Consider the following 20603-nt stretch of genomic DNA (forward strand, 5'->3'; position numbering starts at 1 on the left):
CCAAAAAAAAAAAAAAATAAATGTATTTATATATACTCAAAAGTATGAGTTTATGGGATGCCTACAATATTCATTTACATTCTCAGTTTCTTTCTGGGAAACACACCAAACAGGTTCATGAATAACATATCAAAAGCCCTTAGCAAAGATACTGAATAATATTATCATATGTCTTCCCATAGCTAATTTTTACGTTACAGAATAATTTAATAATATCATTATTATGAAATTGTTGCTAAGTTAGTACAGAAAAGTTTTGTATACACCTGAGCCAGTTTTCTAAACAGCTAAGATTCTGTATTACTATAGGATATTGATCAAAAGCAAGATGTTTAAAACAGTCCATTACTACAACTAAACTACAGACGCTACTGGATATCAGCTGTTTTTCAATTAGTATCATTTCCACTGTAAGAGCTAATCCAACATACTTAAATTGCATTTACTGTTCATGCATCTTTATTCTTCTCTAATCTTTTATTAGATTATTTTATCATTTTTTACAACCTTGAGAATCCTGAAGAGTCCTGGCCAATCTTTCTGTACACTGTCCCTAATGTAGCTTTGCCTGACAACTTTCTCATGTGCTGGCTGGGCTTATGTTGGGGTTTGAGGAAAGAATGGCACGGATATTGAACATGGCCTTTGCTTATCACTGTGTGAGTGGGATTAAGGAAAAGTATTGATACCACAGTGAGCAGACTTCTGGGCATGTGAGAGTCCTGCTGTTTTGTCTTAGTGACTTAGAGTCTTTTCCCATACATCTTTTAAGTGAATTATTTTTTTTTTACATTTTTAATACAATTAATTTTGTTTAGCACAATTTCTATACCACATCGAGCTCCTTTTGATATAATGGGTTGATGTGTGTACACGTGTGTCTGTGTGTGTGATGTGTGTGTGTGTGTGTGTGTGTGTGTGCATACACGGACTACTGTGTATACATTAAACTACATTCTGCATAATACAGAGTTCTCTGGAATTTTATCAAATATGTAATTTATTAATCCGACACTTCGTACCACAGAACTGATCCACCATTCTAAAAGTGTCCTAGATACCCTTTATAGCAACCACTTCCCAATTAGTCTCTAGTAAGCACCTAGGCTTTCTTTCTTTTAGATTTGTGTCTTATTTTCCTAGAGTCAGTAGACCATATACTTCATCATCCTTTGGGATATAATCTTTATGAATTAATGTTTGCATGAATTAATAACTTGCTTTGTCTTTTAGCACAAAATAATATAGATGCATAGATGTGCTACAAGTTATCAATCCACCTGTTTACTGATTTTGTGAGAATGTAAAATACATAAGCCTTGTGTACATGTCTAAAAGTGGAAGCCATATGATATATTTATGTTTAATACATAAGAGACAAGAAGATCTTCGAATGTAGCTTCTCAATTTTGTATTACCTCCACTGATACATGAGTTTCTGCTCTAGATTTTTACCAGCATTTGCTATGGTCACCTTTTCTATATTTTAGCAGTTATAGTAGATATACAGTGGTATCTTGTGATATAAACGTATTCTCCATCGTTGTTTTTTGTTTTTGAGGTTAAATATTATACACATGTATAAGTAAATTTTATGTATAAAAAGAAACTTTTCTTAGCTGGGCATGGTGGTGCATATCTTTATTCCCAGCACTTAAGAGGCAGGCAGATCTCTCAGAATTTTAGTTCCTGGACAGAGAGGGCTACACACAAAAAAACAAAAACAAAAACAAAAACAAACAAAAAAAAAACCAGACCAGGCCAAATCAAATCAAACCAAACCACAACAACAAGAGAACAAGCTTTTCTTATGTAGATTTTTAATAATGTAAACAACAAATCTCACATCATATAAGTTAAGGTCTTTGTCTGAGAGGAGTTTTCTAAACCTAGATCAGTGTATAGATGATATCAGCATTGCCCTACTTTACAATGATTACCTTCCATGGGCATAGCTCATGTGTGCTCAGAACATGACACATCTGAAGACCTTGAGTCTAAAACGGAAATGAGGCGTCGATATTTGAAATGAAAGCCAGCAAGCCAGATGTGAAGGCAGATGGACAATAGCAAGAGGGTTATCATGTACAGAAGAAGGATCTGGAACCAGAGGTCAGCTCACCGAGCATGGTTTCTTTAGATTGGGTGTGTGTGCAAGCCACCAAGAATGACATTTAAAGTGCACTGCAGTCACCACTTCCCAGATTGTGAATCTAAAGCAGGACACGACAGACAGCATTTTAAACTAATATCCAGGGGCTGCTGATGTGGTTGCTCCAGGGCCACTATGAAGGCTTATCAGGCTAAGATGAAGAGTGGGCTTCTTCCTCCAAAGAGGTGGGATGTTAGGATAAGGGAAGGAGAAACGGAGGGACCTCTCGGTCACTGACTGACAACGCCTGTATGGAATACTTCTTTATGATAATGTGAATTGTGTGTTCTCTTTGTAGGCAGTTTAAGCATGTAAATCTGAAGCTCCAAGGAAGGAAAGTAACTCTGGCAGTCAGACACATAAACAATATCTGCAGTCTTCAAACTGACTTAGATCATTAGTAAAGACCAGAGGTTTCCAACATGGACGCATGACTTGATAAGGGCCTCTGGGGGCCATCTACAATGTCTTAAGACATTTCTGATTATTGTATCCTGGTATTTATTGACTAGGGGACAAGGAGGACATTAATATCACAAAATGAAAGGGGCAACACCCGATAATAAGTATTTTGCTTAAAAAGATTAGAATACTAAAGTTGAGTAACTCAGAAAAATCATCTTATTTCTGAAGGGTGTGCAAGTGTGATCTCAGATTTACAATGATAGAGGAAAATATACTACATATGCCTTCACCTTAAAAATTGATTAAATATGTTATTAATTATCTAAAAATGAATCAAAATAACTAAAGAATGACTTACAAAGTTAAGTTTCAAAGACCTGCTCCTTAATACTGAGAAACAGTTACAGTAAGGAGATAAAGTAAATGGATATAATAGTAGTATAAGTGAAAAATTCTGATTCATAAATCCCTAAGATGAGATTACTCTCTGAGGATCTCCTGGTACATTACGCTACAGGCACCTTTACTGAAAGGATAAATGTGTGACTCTATGATTGGAAGAAGAAAACGTTCAGCTTAGCTGTCCGAAGCATGGAGAGAAGAAGCAACCTGGAACTGCAGGAATTCCAAGTGAGAGGCTGTTGAAATAAGAGCGGCGGAGCTGCGTCCCCGGCACCCGGCCGCCCACATGGCTAGCTTAGCTTATGCCCCAAAATAATTACTGTTTTGGGTGACTGTCCAGGCTGCGAGATGTCTCTGTCATTTATTTCCCCTCTCAGCATCATGTTTTATTAATTCCTCTTCTACCTAATGATGTGGGAATGATTTCTTATTAATAAAGAAACTGCCTAGGCCCATTTCATAGGCCAACCCTTAGGTAGGCGGAGAAAACAAAACAGGATGCTGGGAGAAAGAAGCTGAGTCATCATTAGGTAGAAGAGGAATTAATAAAACATGATGCTGAGAGGGGAAATCCCCAAACAGAGATGGCTGCTGCTGTTTGTCTATATCTATACCTGCAAAAGTCATCCATAGTACCAATAAATAAATAAATAGATAGATAGATAGATAGATAGATAGATAGATAGATAGATAGATAGATAGATAGATAAGAGCTCTAAAAGTTATGTTCCGGAAAACACCTGCGACAGCTGTTTTCAGATCTGGGTTCATATAGCAGAAAACTGTCACACCTCAGAACATATCCACCTCATCAGACTGCAAATCACCTTCCATAACTGGGCTGTAGTAAGTACTAGACTAGTTAGCCCTTTAATGCCATGTGAAGAACACAGGGGTTATAAATATAATTCCAAATAAAAGGCAGTGAGTGTAAGGAAACACACTGATGCCGTGCTAAAAGCAATGCAAGGAAGACCACATCCATGGGAGAGCATCAGAGAGGAAAGAGAAATGCCCTATAGGAATGCCCTATAGAGGGATTCCAATTTGGTTAAGTGCTCCAGATTTAAACAGCAGGGAGCCTTGTTCGTTAAAAACGTTCTTTCAACCCTTGAACAGAATCATTAAATAAGACTGACATTTCATCTGGAGGGACAAGGGGGCTGGGGTGGATGATATTCAGCAACCAAAGATGGAGTTGGTGATTCTGGGCTCATGTGTACCTCTCAGGCATCCAAAGCCTGTCACAATACTTTCTAATGTATACACAGTCATGATTAGTAGATTATAGCTGTAACATGGATTTATGGAAAATTATAAATAAGTAGTCTGATATACTTTCCATTTGTTAAATTATTTTGTGTGTGCCTGGGTATGTGTACGCATGTGTGTGCATGAGGGCAAACACATGCAATGGTGAGCCTTTGGAGGTTTTAGGACCAGCCATGTTTCATGTGGAGATTCACCATATGGGTTACAGGGATTGAACCCAGGCCATGAGGCTTGGTTTAGGTACTTTCACCTTCGAGTCATCTTGCTGGTCAGATTTTTAAATACTTTATGAACACAAATTTTACCTGAGAAATACTTGTTGATGTTCCTGTGAATCATGCTAATGCCATGATACCCTGGACAAGCAAGAACGAGAAAAACTCACCCTTCCCAGTTCCTTGTCTTCCAGGGCCAGGACCCCTGTGCTTTCTGTGAAGAGTTTCACTTTGACCACAGGCCGAGGATGGGTAGTGCTGAAATCGCCTTGAGTTCCCCATCTGCAATGAAGTAAGAAAAAAAAAATGTCTTTAGTATGCAGCATTAATTTAGCCCCTACATAGACATGTCTCTATAAAAGGCACATTAAGCAATGGAGACTCTTTTATGACTCAATGAGATTTTCATCTTTGTTTTTGTTTCTGACAGATGGCACCATCCAAAGGAAAATAACAGCAAGCTTTATAGCTTGTAATAGTTATTCAGCTGCTCAAAAATTAGCATACTGATCTCCAAAATATGGGATGCTGTATGAATTTAGGTTAAGGAAAGGCACTATGGAAGCTTCTAGTGAAATCTATTATTTTATCAATTACAATGAACAATGCAATAGAATTTTTATGAATGGGAAAACTGCTATGGGGAAATGGCTTTACAGAAACCTGCTCTTACATACCATGGAACTTTACTCCCCCCACCTTTAGGAAGTCTTTACTAAATACTGCCTATCTTTATTGTTTGAAAAGTGAGGACAATTATCTTTAGACTATTTCTTTATAGGACATTTTATAGCACCTTTCAAAAAGAATGAAATATGTTCCATAAAAATTTGAACAGTCTGTGGCTAATTTCCCAATACATTCTCTAAAGGATGGAAATAAGTCTGCTGACATCTGGCTTTTCAAATCATCATAACAAAATAACATGTTTTCTTGGCTTATCTTTTAATTAATGTCATTTTATCTTTATCACGCACCAATTCATCTGAGCTTATTGACAAACTCAACTGGCACACAGCTGAAAATAAAAAAAAAATCTTATCAGATTTCTTGAAATTCTGAGAGATACCAGGTATGGAGACACAGCATGAACAAAAACACCATTGAACAAAATGCCGCAAAAGAGAGAAAAAAAATTAAGGGTTTAATAAAATACAGATTCTGGTTAGAAATAAAACACCAAACCATGCCAATTTTCTTGTATGTGTCAAAAAAACCCAATTTATCATTTTTATAAAGCTTAATATGTTTATATTATAACTCTCATTCAGAAAGTTAGTTAACTCTTAAAAACAAGTATGTTAAAAACTGAATAAATGTTATGTGTTTGTCTTCTGTCATAGCATTGGAAATACTGCAAAAATGCACCCAACAGTAAAAGCTATTGCAATGACTGGAGAAATCAGCATTTATATGAAAGCTGTTCCATTGAGACTAAAGTCACAGACCAGAGAGAAGGGTTCAATCAGGGTGGAAAAGATGCCTACGCTCTATTTCAGACTTCTATAAAAAAGACATCAAGTTCTTATTTTGTTTGTATTTTTTTTTTGCCATTTTACTGAATTAAGTTGGTCTGTGGTAGAACAAAGGCAAAAAAAAATAAAATTAGAATAGAAATGGATTCTCACTGTATTGTGTGGAAGTACAAGTCTTGAGTTTAGCTTGAAGTCTGGTTAGAAAATTTGGATTCTTATAACATATCTTCCTTAATTCTTTATCAGATAGCTATAATTTCAAGGCTATCCTTGGATAATTTTGCTATAGCTAGGATTAAAAATTTACAACAGTCTTGGAGGCACCTAATATTCTTCCATAAGAATTTATTCATCCTTTAAACAATTTCCATTTAACAACATTTCTTTAGATTTGTGTTTTGCTTTGGGAACCCATAGATGCCAAACTAGATAAGAGCGGGGGGGGGGGGCGGGGGGCGGGGCAGGGGGATGGATGTCTTAAGGAAGTTGAGCTAGAAGAACACAGGCAATATGGAAGTAGAGAAGGGGGTTCTTAGAGTCGAAAGGTTCAACAGGGATGGCGTAGTGGAATAGAGGAGATCAGAGAGCAATGAGAAGATTAACCAAAGTGAAGGACCTATGGGTACCACACTGAAACCTCCTACTTTGTAAGCTGATTAAGTATGTAAGTTAAAGATTATAACTGGAAGGGAGTTATACTTCATAGCTAAATAATGCTGCCCCTTGTATCAGGCATGGCCACCTCTCTATAAATTTTTGGTCAGGGAAGCCTAGAAGTTCCCAGAATAATACAGGTTATTGTCTTATTGCCTTTTCTCTCGGTTGCCCACTGGAAATAGATGGACAAGACCCTATTGCCAAAGAAACCATACACCTTACTTGACAGATATAGATAAACCAAGCCAAAACTCATCTGGAAGATTCTCCCTGCCTGCTAGCTTTATAGTGCCCCGAGTGATGGGTTTTCGGCACTTTTTGGTAGATTGTCTTTAACAGATATCCCTTTTTTATCATATGCATACAAATAAATCAAGAGTCAATAGATGCATGCACCTATAAATGATATACATATCACTGATCTTACATATATGTTACATAAAGGATATGTACATTATAAATATATAATATAAAATCAAATACATGACATACAAAAGAGATATATAAAAATATATGTACACACATACAATCACAGGATGCATGGTGTTTGGTCAACAAGAAGCTGAATACAAGATGATGTTGCCACATAATCCAGAAATGCATCAGCTGTACAGAGTTGATTTAAGTATTACTATATGATGTTTGCACAACAGAACTTGTCATTATTTTCAAAATGTATCTACCATATTAAGTCACATACACACACAGGTATATGTTGACCTTATCCCAATACCATGGTTACCTTTCAAATATTAAAATACAGAAATAATACTAGGCTAGTAACAGTGATGAGGGGGAGGATCTTTGGGGAGTCAGAAAAGGTACCCATAAATTCAATATATTTCAGAGTAAGCAATGATTCATATAAACACAAAGTGATTCAACATACAAAAAGTAATTATTAATCAAGATCATAGAACCTGATATGAGTGATCTCAAACCAGTCTGATAATTAGGTTAGAGCCTGGTAGGCAATAAACATTACATTATAGGTCTCTGTAGTAATGTAGAAGAATAATCCCCACAATTGATTTCTAAGAAAAAGAAAAGGGAATACTAAAAACCATTTTGTGAAATGAGAAAAGCAAATATAATGTGTTTTCAGGCTGGGAGGAGCTGAGAAGCAAGAATATCAGGAATTCTGATTATAACAGACCAGAAGACTGATGCTTTAATTCCACTGAAAATGTACAGCTTTTAGGTCAGTGATATGTCTCACGAAGTCAAAGTGTTGCCACAGGAGCCTGAGGACCCAAGTTTAACCCTTGAAACCAACATAATGGTCTAAGGAGAGAACCAATTTCTGAAAGCTGTCCTCTGAGCTCAATATATGTGCCATGGCAAGCCTCATCCTCTCTCACATCAAAGAAAATAAAAATAAGAAGTACTAACAATGTGCAAATGTAAAGAGGGGAGCAAATAGTTAGAATTCTACGGTACTTCTTTATGCTAGCAACTCACTATATAAGTAAAGATTGATAACATCTTGATAACTTCTTCTATGAAAAATAAGAACAAGGGCCTAGAGAGATGGCTCCATAGCTAAAGACAGGATTTGCCTTTCCAGAGGACCGAAATTTGGTTCCCAGCACCCACATTCAAGGTCACAACTATGTATAATTACAGTTCCAGAGGATCTTAGGCTTTCTTCTGTCTCTGTAAGTACCAGGAACTCCTGTAGTGCACAGATACACATGCAAGCAAACAGTCATAAACTTAAAATGCAATATAAAAATTAAAAATAAAGTTAAGAATGTGCAATAAGAATATACTTATGATTCTAGAATAATGAATGAATAAAAATCCCATGTGTCCCACATCCCCTTGAAAAATGATTAGGAAGATAGTAAGTCTATCTTTAGTGTTCACTGATCCATTTTCCTATTTCCTACTCAACTGGCACTTTCCAACACTTTCAGCAATTAATACCAATCTTTCTACTACTTTTTTAGTATTAAGTGATAAAAGAATACATTGCACTTGCTATCAATTTGCTCGACTTAAAATACACTGCCCTTCTGTATTTGTATGGATACCCTACTTATGAGGATTCAGACTTGAGCGTAAATCTTCAAATGAATTAAACATGTACAAAGCACCTTTACAAAGACAGCAGGACTTCCTGACTCTGAAAACACAGTTTAGTTCACACACCAACTGAAATAACTAACATTAATTATGCATTGGATATTAAAGTATACTGCAATTTTTATCTGGAGCCAAGATGCATATTGCTACTTTTTCATTCAGTATTTATTCAATCAAATAATGCTACACATTAAATCTACTATACCATCCCATATAACAGCAAAGATTTAAGCACACTGAATGCCTACTATTATATAGAAGTTATGTAAAATATGGGTATATTATGGAATAATTTGTTACCAAATAATGATAGTTGTGCAGAGGATGTAAAACCATGGAAAATATGAAAAATTAAGAAATAGGTTGTAAAAGCAAATGTGTTTCTCTTAACTCATGCAAAATAATACAAAGCACCAAAGCTCCTATCCTGTTGGCACTTAAGAGGCTAGTAGACTGCACATGATAAATAGCTTGTTGACGACATATTGTAACATCTATTTCTCACCATCCCTGTCCTTCACTCTTAAGATCTGGCTATTTCCCGGGACCTCCAAAGAGCTGCAGAACTAATTTACACCTGGGATCTGAAAGGTCCTCCAATACCAGTAACCTCTGCGTTTGAAGTATGTTCAAAAATCATGAGCAATGAAATGGTTGTTATCAGAGTCATTCAAATTTCTTAATTAGAATTCATGTTATAAATATATAACAAATGCGTGATTATAAAACTAAGTAGCATTAAAATGGTCTTCTAGATATTTATGTTGATAAGCTTAAACTAGTGCTGCTCCAATCACTGATTAGAGAAGCCAGTAGTTAATGCAGAGACTCAGAACTGCTCAAAGTGCTAAGAGTGACTGTTGAAAGCCCTAAACAGGACTTCTATATCACTCCCTCCAAGCTTACGAATGTCACTTAAAAAAAAAAAAGAGTGGGGATCTTGTAAGGGCTGGGAGATGCAGAGGAGTGTCTTTCAATGCTGTTTCTCAGATATGGCATGAACAATGTCATCAGAAACACTCTGCTGCGGTGGCTACAGACAAATGGATAAAAATCAAAATATGAATGTACATGAGCTGGGAAGAAAAAGGCAGAATGTCTGCAGGAGTAGTGGAAGAGAGGATAATGGGCATAGACATGTTCACAGTGCATTGTGCATGTCTGAAACTGTAAAAAAAATAAAATGAATTTACAATGTTTAAAAAAAGAAAGGAAGGAGAAAAAAACACAGTATTTAAATGTATGCGCAGCGAACACCTAGGTCTACTAAGAGCACTGCAGAATCTCATGAATGATTTCAATGTACTTCCTGTTTATGCCTTTGAAAAAAACTAGTATAAAAACATTAGACTACCAGTCCAGTCATTTCAATTATGAACTTTATCATTTTGATAGCTTTCCCTTAATAGAGATTCTATAAATATGTACGTGTATTTCTTTTGGAGGTTAGAGTAAACAGTTCATAGAAGGCTAACTACAAAGATATACCTTGTCCAGGCCCTTTATGCTCTCTGCTTCCTGCTATGAGCCTAATGGCTCTTTCCTCTACCAGGCTACCATGTTGTGGTGTTTTCCCTTGCCACAGGCCTGAAGCCAGAGGAAGCAGCTACTGGACTGACCACCCTGAACCATGAATACAAATAAAACCTTTTTCCTCTGAGCTGTTTTTTTTTTTTTCAGGAATTTGTTAAAGTGATGAAAATTCTGAAACAATGATTGAATTGACAGAGTTTACAAAAATGTCTTATCTCAATATCTATTATTAAATACTATAAGCAAATTTGAAAATTCCCTTTAGTGATATGAGGGTCAATAAATACACAAAGCCAAACAGCTTTGGCAATGAATGAAATTTTGTAAGCTACAAGAAATTTATTCTTCATATCACATTGTCAGGTGAATCACTAAACTATATACTACCCTATCTTTTCAAGAAAATAAAAAATATTATTGATGTACATATATCAAAATAACAACATTAATGAAATTAAGGACACAAGCATCACAATATTGTTCTGGACAGTTTTACATAACCATGTGTGTGGGAAAAGTTAAATTGAATTTTTAATAAAAATAATAGCTGTTATTTAACTCTACCCACACAAGAGCATAGTAGTTTGAGGCAGGGCTAAACAGGGAAGAATTCAGAGACAGAATTTAGGCTTGGATGTAAACTCTTACTTGCAAAAGGACAACCACTCTATCCTAATTCAATAATGTTCCTAGAATTTCACTGAGGCAGTCATGAAAGGAACTCATTTTAATATTCATTTAACACATTAACACTTCTTTAATTAATACAAGGGCATAGCACTTTTCACAAAGAAAATATGGAATGTGGACCATAGCTATTAGTATGTTTACGGCAGTGCTATGATTTTATCTCTACTGCCTGTACAAAATGGTATCTACTAAAAAAAAGTAGTTCAAAACATTGTAATTTTAATAAGTCTCACTAAATGTTGATATTAAAATCTAGACCAAAAGTAAACACAACAATGAGAGAGATTGGCTGCCCGCAAAGTATAAGACAAAGACAGGAAGAGGAAGGAAGGGAAGGAGGGCATGAGAAGGAAAGGAGAATCAGAAGAGACAGAAAGAGGAAGAACAGAAATGAGAGAAGACCAATAAAAGCATAATCTGGAAACAGTAAAGAGAATTATAAATAAATAATAATACATTATAAATAATGTATATTTTAATGTACATTTGCATCCAATTAAAAACCTTCCTTTTTTTTTTTTTGTCTGGAAAGGGACTGGTCCTGTAGAGAGATAACTTTAGGATCTCCATGACTTTGGGCGACAGCAGGACGTCTGAGGAAAGTTTTGGTGCAGATTCAGTGAAGATAGTGTGCCAGAGGCCTTGAACCAGACCAATGACTCTTTGGAATGAACATTTGGAGATGGACAAAGGGGTTGTGGAGGTCTGAAAAAAAAATGGCCCCCAAACGGAGTGGCATTCTCAGGAGGTCCGGCTTTGTTGGAGGAAGAGTGTCACTGCAGAGGTAGGCTTTGAGGTCTCCTTTGCTCAGACTTCCCTCGGTGTGTCAGTCGGTTGACTTCCTGTGGCTTGTGATGTGTAGTACTTTCAGCTCTCGCACCTGCATGCCATCATGCTCCCCATGATGATGAACCTCTGAAACTGTAAGCAAGCCACCCAATTCAATGTTTTCCCTTTTTTTTAAGAGTTGCCGTGGTCATGGTGTCTTTTCAAGCAATAGAAACCCTAACTAAGAAAGAAATTGGGCTGAATGAATTTTTGCATTATAATAGGGCTATAAGCCCTTGGCGGCCAGTGACTGAAATGTGTTGGTTTGAAAGAAAATGGCGCCCAGAGGGAGTTGGCACTATTAGGAGGCGTGGTCTTGTTGGAAAAAGTGTGTCATTGTGGGGGTGAGCTTTGAGTTCTCTTTTGTTCACGCTTCTCACAAGTGTGACTTCCTGTTACCTGACTCTCAGCTATTTCTTCAGTGCCATGTCTGCCTGTGTGCCGCCATGCTCCCCACATGATAAATAGAATGACCTGAAACTGTAAGCAAGCCACCACAATTCAGTGTTTTCTTTATAAGGGTTGCTGTGGTCATGGTGTATCTTTACAACCAAAACCCTAATTAAGACACGGGTGTACTGGGTGGTACACTGCAACACCCAATGTCACCGGTATAAGTAAAGAGGTACCTGAGGGATGGAGGAGAAAGACATTTTTTGTTATTGTTGTTGTTGCTTGTTTGCTTTTTGGTTTTGATTGATTTGGGAAGGCTCTTTGGGGGATGCTGGAAGGTTGAGGGGAGGATGTGGAGGATCTGGCAGGTGAGTGGGATTGGGGTGCACGATGTGGAGTTTTGAGATAATCAATAAAAAATTATGTTATAATAATCTAAAAAAGAAATATAAGGCAAAAGGTCTACAAAAATAAAAAAGCTTTCCTTTAAAAACAATTATCGTTCAAAATGTCAATATGATAAAAGTGTTTAATAGAACTAGGAAATAATGTTTAAGTAATGAATTATTATCCATCACTTTAGGCTTTTGACATGTCTTGAAAAACAGATGAAAACTTTATATAAGGGTAGACAGACAATACAAAGTTATTTCTTCAAACAGGACAGAGTGAAAAAAATTGGAATTCTATCTCCTATTTGGGAAGCAGAAAACTTTTGCGGGGGATGGTCAGGGCGGGTAACAATTACTTTCAGGAGGAAAGAAAGGCCCTCCAGGCTTCTTTCTTTCCTTATTGGCTCTTAGATATTTTCCTTCCCCTTAAAGGAGATAGCTCCTATTATGTTTGCTCTCAAGATTGCAAAAGCCTCAGAATAATAGGATAAAATTGTCCTCCAATGTCTGTATTTCTCTTCAGAAGTATTCATGCCATTAAACCCCCACATCCAGCATGGAGACATCATTTACACTTGTATCATTTTCTTCTGGGAAAGACTAGCAAGTGCGTTAGCATAACACCGGGGAAGATAGAAGACACAATCACTTACAAGTATTTTCTGTTCTCTTTCTCAGAGCAGGCTAGTTCAAAGCATTAGCTTGAAGCATCTAATTTGAAAGAGACAATTTGTCACATCCTGTATTACAGTTTTACTTGGCCAAGACAATACCAGAAAAGTATAACTTCTTGTAAGGTGAAAACTAGGGCTTTTAAGAGTTTACATATAGAAAAGAGTTTAAAGATTTGGTATCTAAGAGGAATCAATTAAAATGTACATTTCAAACATTATATATATATATATGTATATGTATATATATGTATATATATGTATGTATGTATCCAGAATGAGACAAACAAAAAAAATAATCACAGAAGCAAACAAGATACAATATATAGTGAGGGTGAGTGAGCCACCTACAAAACTTTAACAGTATATTTATATTATTACCAAACCTTGAACTTACAGGTTTATTTGAAAGAATCATCTTGGTTACTTCTAATTTTGAGTGTTTGTAAAAGCTAGCTATAATATAGGAATTAGAGAGAAAAATCCCTACAATTTAATTAAATCCCTACAAATTAAAATGCAATTTAATGTATATAGTATCTTTATCCCTTTAATATTTTTGATATTATACTATGATTATAATATTGTTGCCTTCCATTTCCTCTTTCCAAACCCTCCCATATACCTCTACCCACGTTCCTTCAAATCCACGGCCTTTTTTCACTAATTGTTATTGTATCTACATATGTATATACATATATATTCCTAAATATATTTTGAAAGATATAAAATTCTACAAAACAAAATAGACTCTATATTCTTAGGCTATAACTATCTCTAAGTAATCACTATAGCCCATGCCACTAACAGGTTAGAGAACCCACAAGCTACTAATTCCTTTTATCAGAGGCTCTCCAACAATTCAGAACTGAACTGACAGGGGTAAAATGGACTAATATTGCTTGGGACAAGTCATAGGAGAATATCAAATACCTTGCTTAGAAGTTCCTTAACTTCAAGACTTAAAGTCATATCTTCTTGTCAAAGGCTGACAGTAAAAGCAGACACCCCCAAGCTCTCTAGTTGCTCCAGATACAACCATCTGCTCCATCCAGCTCTGGAGTAACAACATTGAAGGTTTAAAGGGGGCACACTTGGATGAATCACCTCCACATTTCCTTTCCAATTGTCTGCTGAGTGTCTCCCCAGAGATAACACAACTTTTACCTTTGTTTTCTTTTTTAAGTGACAGTATCTTTGGATGCAATGATGAGAAGGTCCAACTGTACAGCGGGAGCTGAGAGCAACATAAGTCCCTGAGTTCCACGAACATCCTGGCTTCCAGAAAGAGCCAAATTGCCTAGTATTATTTGTAAAGGATTCAAAGGGGGAAGACAGATAGAAATGTCAAGCAATCTGCCAGGCGAGATAACAAAGCCACCGCAGGTCAGCCGAGAGGGCTACTTGCACAGCTGCTGTTATACAGCTGCTTAGTGTGCTGCAGATGCTGCAGCAGGGGCTTGCTAACGCAGAGGCAAAGGGATGGGACCAGGTCCAGACAGAATAGGTGGATGGATGGACTGCGGACAAAAGACAGGCAGATAGCAATTTGGGTGGCCTGTGCCAATAGCGGGGACCAATTTGAGATAAGGAATCGCTTAGGACAACTGGGGGTTCCTTGTTTATGAGTCTCCTGTACAAATAGAGAGAGAGTCAGAAGGCAGTAGATAGATCGGAGCTGCTATTGCCTTAGTGGTACTAGGGATTCACCACTTTATGAATTCCAGATAAGGGAGTCAAATGCTTTGCTTCATCTGGTGTATCTGACAAGTACTTACTGATAAGGCTTTAATACCTCTGCATGCTCTTACAGTCCCAAATCACTTTGAAAAATTTACAAGGTGGTACCTTTTTGACTTCAGAGAACATGTCATTTATCTGTCTATGCATGTGGATCATTCTAGTGGGAAATCAAGAGTTACACTTTGGTTTTTTCAGATTCCCAATTCAGGCCATTCTTCCTCTTTTGGCTGGTATACTCAGAGGTGAGATTTTATGTCTTTCTTCATCTCTCTTTGGGTTGTGCTTCTTAAACAATAAAAATAAAGGGGCTTAGTTTTAGTAAGGTGGAGATGACATTAAAATCCACAGAATGAGTGCAGGGCCAAGACAAGTAGCATAACCACAGCCAAACAAAAAGGCAAATTCACACAGGTAAAATGTGTCACCAAGCCCAGAACACAGCACAGACTGCAGTGAGCGAGCAATCAGAAAGGGGAGACCTAAGAAAGGCATCTAAGGAATTAATTCTAAACAGAGATAAACCCGGGCATAGTCACACAGCAATACAGAGCCAAGCTAATGGGAGAAGCAGAGCAGACAGCTCTATGATGGCCTTTATTTAACTTAAACTGGGATAACCGGTCTCTAACAATCAGCTCCCACCCTGTAGTAAGGGAGCAGAGGACCTGCTGCTTTGGGCATGAACGACCTTCATGGGTGGTTCTTTGTTATCAAACCCCAGCAGCTCTTTTCTTTCCCTCAGAGTTTACAGTACTGAGAAATCCTAAGGAAATCTGTATTTATTAAAAACAAACAAATAAGCATCAACCCCCCTCCCCTATATACTTACTGGAGTCTTTGGGAAAAGGGGAAAGAGAAGCAAGGCAGTCAGATGCAAATATCTTTCTTGGCATGATATACTTCTACCACCATGCTCAGCTGCCCACAAACACCTCACTCACAAGGCTCTAGACACTGAACATCTGCTCTTGCCTATTCTTCACTGACAGTGCTCACTCCCTGCCCCATCAACTGCTGGCTAATACTTGTCCTTCTGCTCAGAACTCCAAGGTTACTTTCTCTTTTAGAAAGATTTTAACCATCTCTACCTGCTCCACAGGATAAAACTCTGAATGCATTATTTTCTTAGATATTTGTATAAGAATATTTTCTTTCCAAAGCAGTTACCCAGTTTGTGATTATATGTTATTGGTATTTAGTTTTACTGGCTATTTCATACTGTATGTAAGAAGCTATTTTTTACAAGCTAACATTAGTGAACATTTCAAACCAGTAGGGTACCTGATACAGAACAGATCTCAACTGTTTGATGAATGAAAATATACCAAATGACAACATACACCTTATTTCTAATCAATTCATAAAGAGACTATGAATCAATATACAGAAAAATGGGAGAGTATAACCTAGCATTACAAAGAATGCTAAAGAACAGAACCCAAATTGGCCAAATTTATAGCAAGCTTTCAATATCGCCAGTCCAGTGACTGTCTCTCTTTAAAAGTTAGAGGGGATTTGAGAGGCCAGCCCCAAACATAGGAGAAGTGGGGTTTTATACACCCCCAAACTGCAAACCTAGGGGGTTCCCAAGGGTTGAGGACTTCCAGGGTAAATTCTGGTTCCACAGGAACTTGGCAGAACATCTTATCTTATGAGTATGGAGGTCAGGATATGGTTGGAGTATACGGTGTGGAACATGTAAAATTTCAGACACTTACTTTTTACAGTAAGCAGAAACAAACTTACTTTGACCATGCAACAAGATAGCTACTATTCTTAAAATGGAGTCTGGCTGATTCATTACTAAGCCGAGTGCATATAAGAACTTTATCAAGGGGAACTATCGTAGTCAATGGCAAAAGGTATTATTGTGTAACTATTAGAAAAAAGTACCATAATCATAAGTGTGCATCATTACAGAGGGTAGAAGAAGACAGTGTAATGAGGGCTGTAACTCAAGGAAGCCTGAGTTTTCTTGACAGTGTCCTCAACTGTGCTAAACACAGAATAGGAATTGTGTAGTGTCAGGAACTGTTCTCATTAAAAAACTACCATACTGGAAAACCGCACAGGCTCTTCAAATGAGACCATCACTGATAAACACCAATAAACAAAAAAGCATGTGAAATACTTCAGATTCACATTTCCTTATGGAGAATGTAAACAGCTCAAGGGAGGGAAGGCTCTTAATATGAAAAAAAGTTTGTTCCAAATTAGTCTACATTTTAAACCATGTACTTAGATTTAAATGAAATCCAATATGATATTAGTATGTATACAGCGGTTTATAAAGATTTCATGACTTAAGTGAATATCTACACATCAGAACTATCACAGTTGACAAATAGAAAAGGATTTTAAAAGTTTAAAAAGCATTTACCCAAGACCATTTGCTTCTGGCCCAGTCTCTCTGTCCAAGGTCAACTAAAAAGAAGGCTAATTTCCTCGAAGCAATTTTTTTCTAGGTACTTTTTTCAGTGGGCAATATGTTTTTTAAAATGAACTAGCAATTTTTTAAAAAATGCTTGGAATGCTTAAACTTATTTTTTGAGTTTTTCTGGGAGTGCTTTAGAAATCAGTTTGATTTTTTTCACTAGTCTTTTTGGGTTCACATTTTAGTATTCATTTCATTTTTTAGGAATTATTATCGAATATATCACATGAATTAAATGTCTGTCAGCTTAAGCATCAGCCATGGTTTTCTCTAGAGATGATTTTCTTCCAGTTTACTGATTTATTCACTAAGAAATTCTACTCAAACTTTTTTTTTTTTTTTTGGTTTTTCGAGACAGGGTTTCTCTGTGTTTTTGGAGCCTGTCCTGGAACTAGCTCTTGTAGACCAGGCTGGTCTCGAACTCACAGAGATCCGCCTGCCTCTGCCTCCCGAGTGCTGGGATTAAAGGCGTGCGCCACCACCGCCTGGCTCTACTCAAACTTAAAAACAAATAATAATACCCAAATTGGGAGACACAGACAGAAACAGCACATAGCAGACCAAGAGGTGAGTGATTAGCCCCACAGCTGGACAGCCCAATCTTGAGGCCCTAGACCTCAGGGCAAAAGCCCAGACCCCTCCCCCGTCTGCCTCAGCTGTACTAGCCCGTCAGCAGGCAAGCCTTCCTTAGGCAGGCTGCCCCAATACCTTCCAGTAGAACCCTGTAATCTACAAGTCCCACTCAGACCCCAAACTCACCCATCCCTGAAGATCTTCGCAGCTCTTTGAGACAGAGACAGCAACCCCAATGATTAGTCCAAGAGAGGATTCCCTGAGACACAGACACTGACTGCAAGGATCAGACCAAGAGACAAAGACACAGCCTGCACAATAGGAGGAAGAGACAGGTAGGCAAGAATACAATCAACAACATAAAGAGCAATATGGCAATACAAGAACTAGTAGTTCTCCAACAGGAAGACCTGGACATCAAGCACAGAAGAAACAGAGCAGAAGAAAACAACCTTAAATACAACTTTATGAAGATGATAGAGACCCTCAAAGAGGAAATAAAAGACCCTTAAAGAAATGGAGGAAAACACAAACAAAAAATTGGAAGAAGTCAATAAATCTCTTAAAGAAAGGCAAAAATAAAATTCAAAAATTAAACAGTGGAGTAAACAGTTCAACTTGAAAATTTAAATAGAGGCAATAAAGAAAACACAAACTGAGGGAATTCTGGAAAAGGAAAAGCTGGATAAATGAACAGGAACTACAGATACACGCATAATGAACAGAATACAGAGATGAAAGAAAGAATTTCAGGAATTGAAGATACAATAAATAGAAGAAATAGATTCGTCAGTCACAGAAAATGAAAATGCAAAAAAAAAAGATCTTAACACAAAACATCAAGAAAATTTGGAACCATGAAAAAAATCAAACCTTAGAATAATAGGGATAGAAAAAGAAGGAGAACTCCAGTTTAAAATCATAGAAAATATATTCAATAAAATCATAGAAGCAAACTTTCCCAGGCTAAAGAAGACATGCCTATGAAGGTACAAGAAGCTTACAGAACACCAAATAGTCTGAACCAAAAATAAGTCCTTTTACCACATAATAATCAAAACACTAAACATACAGAATAAAGAAAGAATATTAAGAGCTGCAAAGGAAAAAGGCCAAGAAACATATAAAGGCAGACCTATCAGAATTATACCTGACTTCTCAATGGAAACTCTGATACTAAGAGACCACAGATACAAGCCCAAGCTACTATATCCAGCAAAGCTTTTAATCAACACGGAGAGAGAAAACAAGATATTCTATGACAAAATCATGTGTAAACAGTACATATCCACAAATCTAGCCTTATAGAAAGTACTAGAAGGAAAACGCCAAGCCAAGGAAATTAGTTTAACCCACAAAAACACAAATGACAGATAACCTCATACAGACAAACCTCAAAGAAAGGAAACACACACACAAAAGAAAGGAAACACACAAACACTACACTGAAAAATAACAGGAATTAACAACCACTGGTCATTAATATCTCTTAATATCAATGGATTCAATCCACCTATAAAAACACATAGGCTAACAGAATGGATACAAAAACAGGATCTATCTTTCTGCTGCATACAAGAAATACACCTCAACCTCAAAGTCAGGCATTACCTTAGAAAAGGGACTAGCAAAAGGTTTTCCCATCAAATGGATCTAAGAAACAAAAGGGTGTAGCGATCCTAATATCTAACAAAATAGACTTCAAACTATAATCAATCAAAAGGAATGAAGAAGGACGCCTGACACTCATCAAAGGAAAATTCCTTCAAAATGAAGTCTCAATTCTGAACATCTATGCCTCAAATACAAGAGTACCCATATATGTGAAAGAAACATTACTAAGGCTGAAATCGTACATCAAACTCCACACACTAATAGTATGAGACTTCAACACCCCACTCTCACCAATGGATAGGTCTGCCAGAAAGACACTTAACAGAGAAATAAGAGAACTAATATTTGTCATGACTCAAGTAGACTTAACAGATATCTTTAGAACATTTCATCCAAACACAAAAGAATAAACCTTCTCAGTACCTCATGGAAGCTTCTTTAAAATCAACCACATACTAGTTAACAAAGCAAACCTCAACAGATAAAAAAAAAAATAGAATAACTTCCTGAATCTTATCGGATCACCAACAACTATACTAACTGCAGAAAGTCTACAAACTCATAGAAACTGAATAATGGTCAATTGAATCAACCCTGGGTAAAGGATGAAATAAGAAAAGAAATAAAGACTTTCTAGAAGTTAATGAAAAATGAACGCACAACATACCCAAACCTATGGGGCACTATGAAAGCAGTTCTAAGAGGAAAATTCATAGCACTAAGTGCCTACAAAAAGAAAGTAGAGAAATTTCGCACTAGAGACTTCATAGCACACCTGAAAGCTCTAGAACAAAAAGAATCAGACCCAACCAGAATGAGTAGGTGACAGGAAAATTTCAAACTGAGAACTGAAATCAATAAAATGGAAACAAAGAAAGTAATATGTTGAAATAGGAGCGGCGGGGCTGCGTCCCCAGCACCCTGCCGCCTGCATGGCTAGCTTTATACCCAAAATAATTACACGGAAACTATATTCTTTTAAACACTGCCTGGCCCCAATAGTTTTAGCCTCTTATTGGCTAGCTCTTACATATTGATCTAACCCATTTCTATTATTTTATGTAGT

At 36.9% G+C, this 20603-nt stretch overlaps 1 protein-coding gene across 7 annotated transcripts in view; it reads right to left on the bottom strand.

The window, feature by feature from the left end:
- Cadps2 (calcium dependent secretion activator 2) overlaps positions 1 to 20603 on the bottom strand; it is a 520741-nt gene that overhangs the window by 246484 nt on the left and 253654 nt on the right. For all 7 annotated transcript variants that reach the window (XM_026788548.1, XM_026788546.1, XM_026788543.1 and 4 more), the window contains exon 7: positions 4617 to 4728. In XM_026788548.1, the coding sequence (XP_026644349.1) occupies positions 4617 to 4728 (112 nt within the window). The remainder of the gene's footprint in view (positions 1 to 4616; positions 4729 to 20603) is intronic.

This window comes from Microtus ochrogaster, unplaced genomic scaffold (assembly GCF_000317375.1).
Source record: "Microtus ochrogaster isolate Prairie Vole_2 unplaced genomic scaffold, MicOch1.0 UNK4, whole genome shotgun sequence".
Lineage (NCBI taxonomy): Eukaryota > Metazoa > Chordata > Mammalia > Rodentia > Cricetidae > Microtus > Microtus ochrogaster.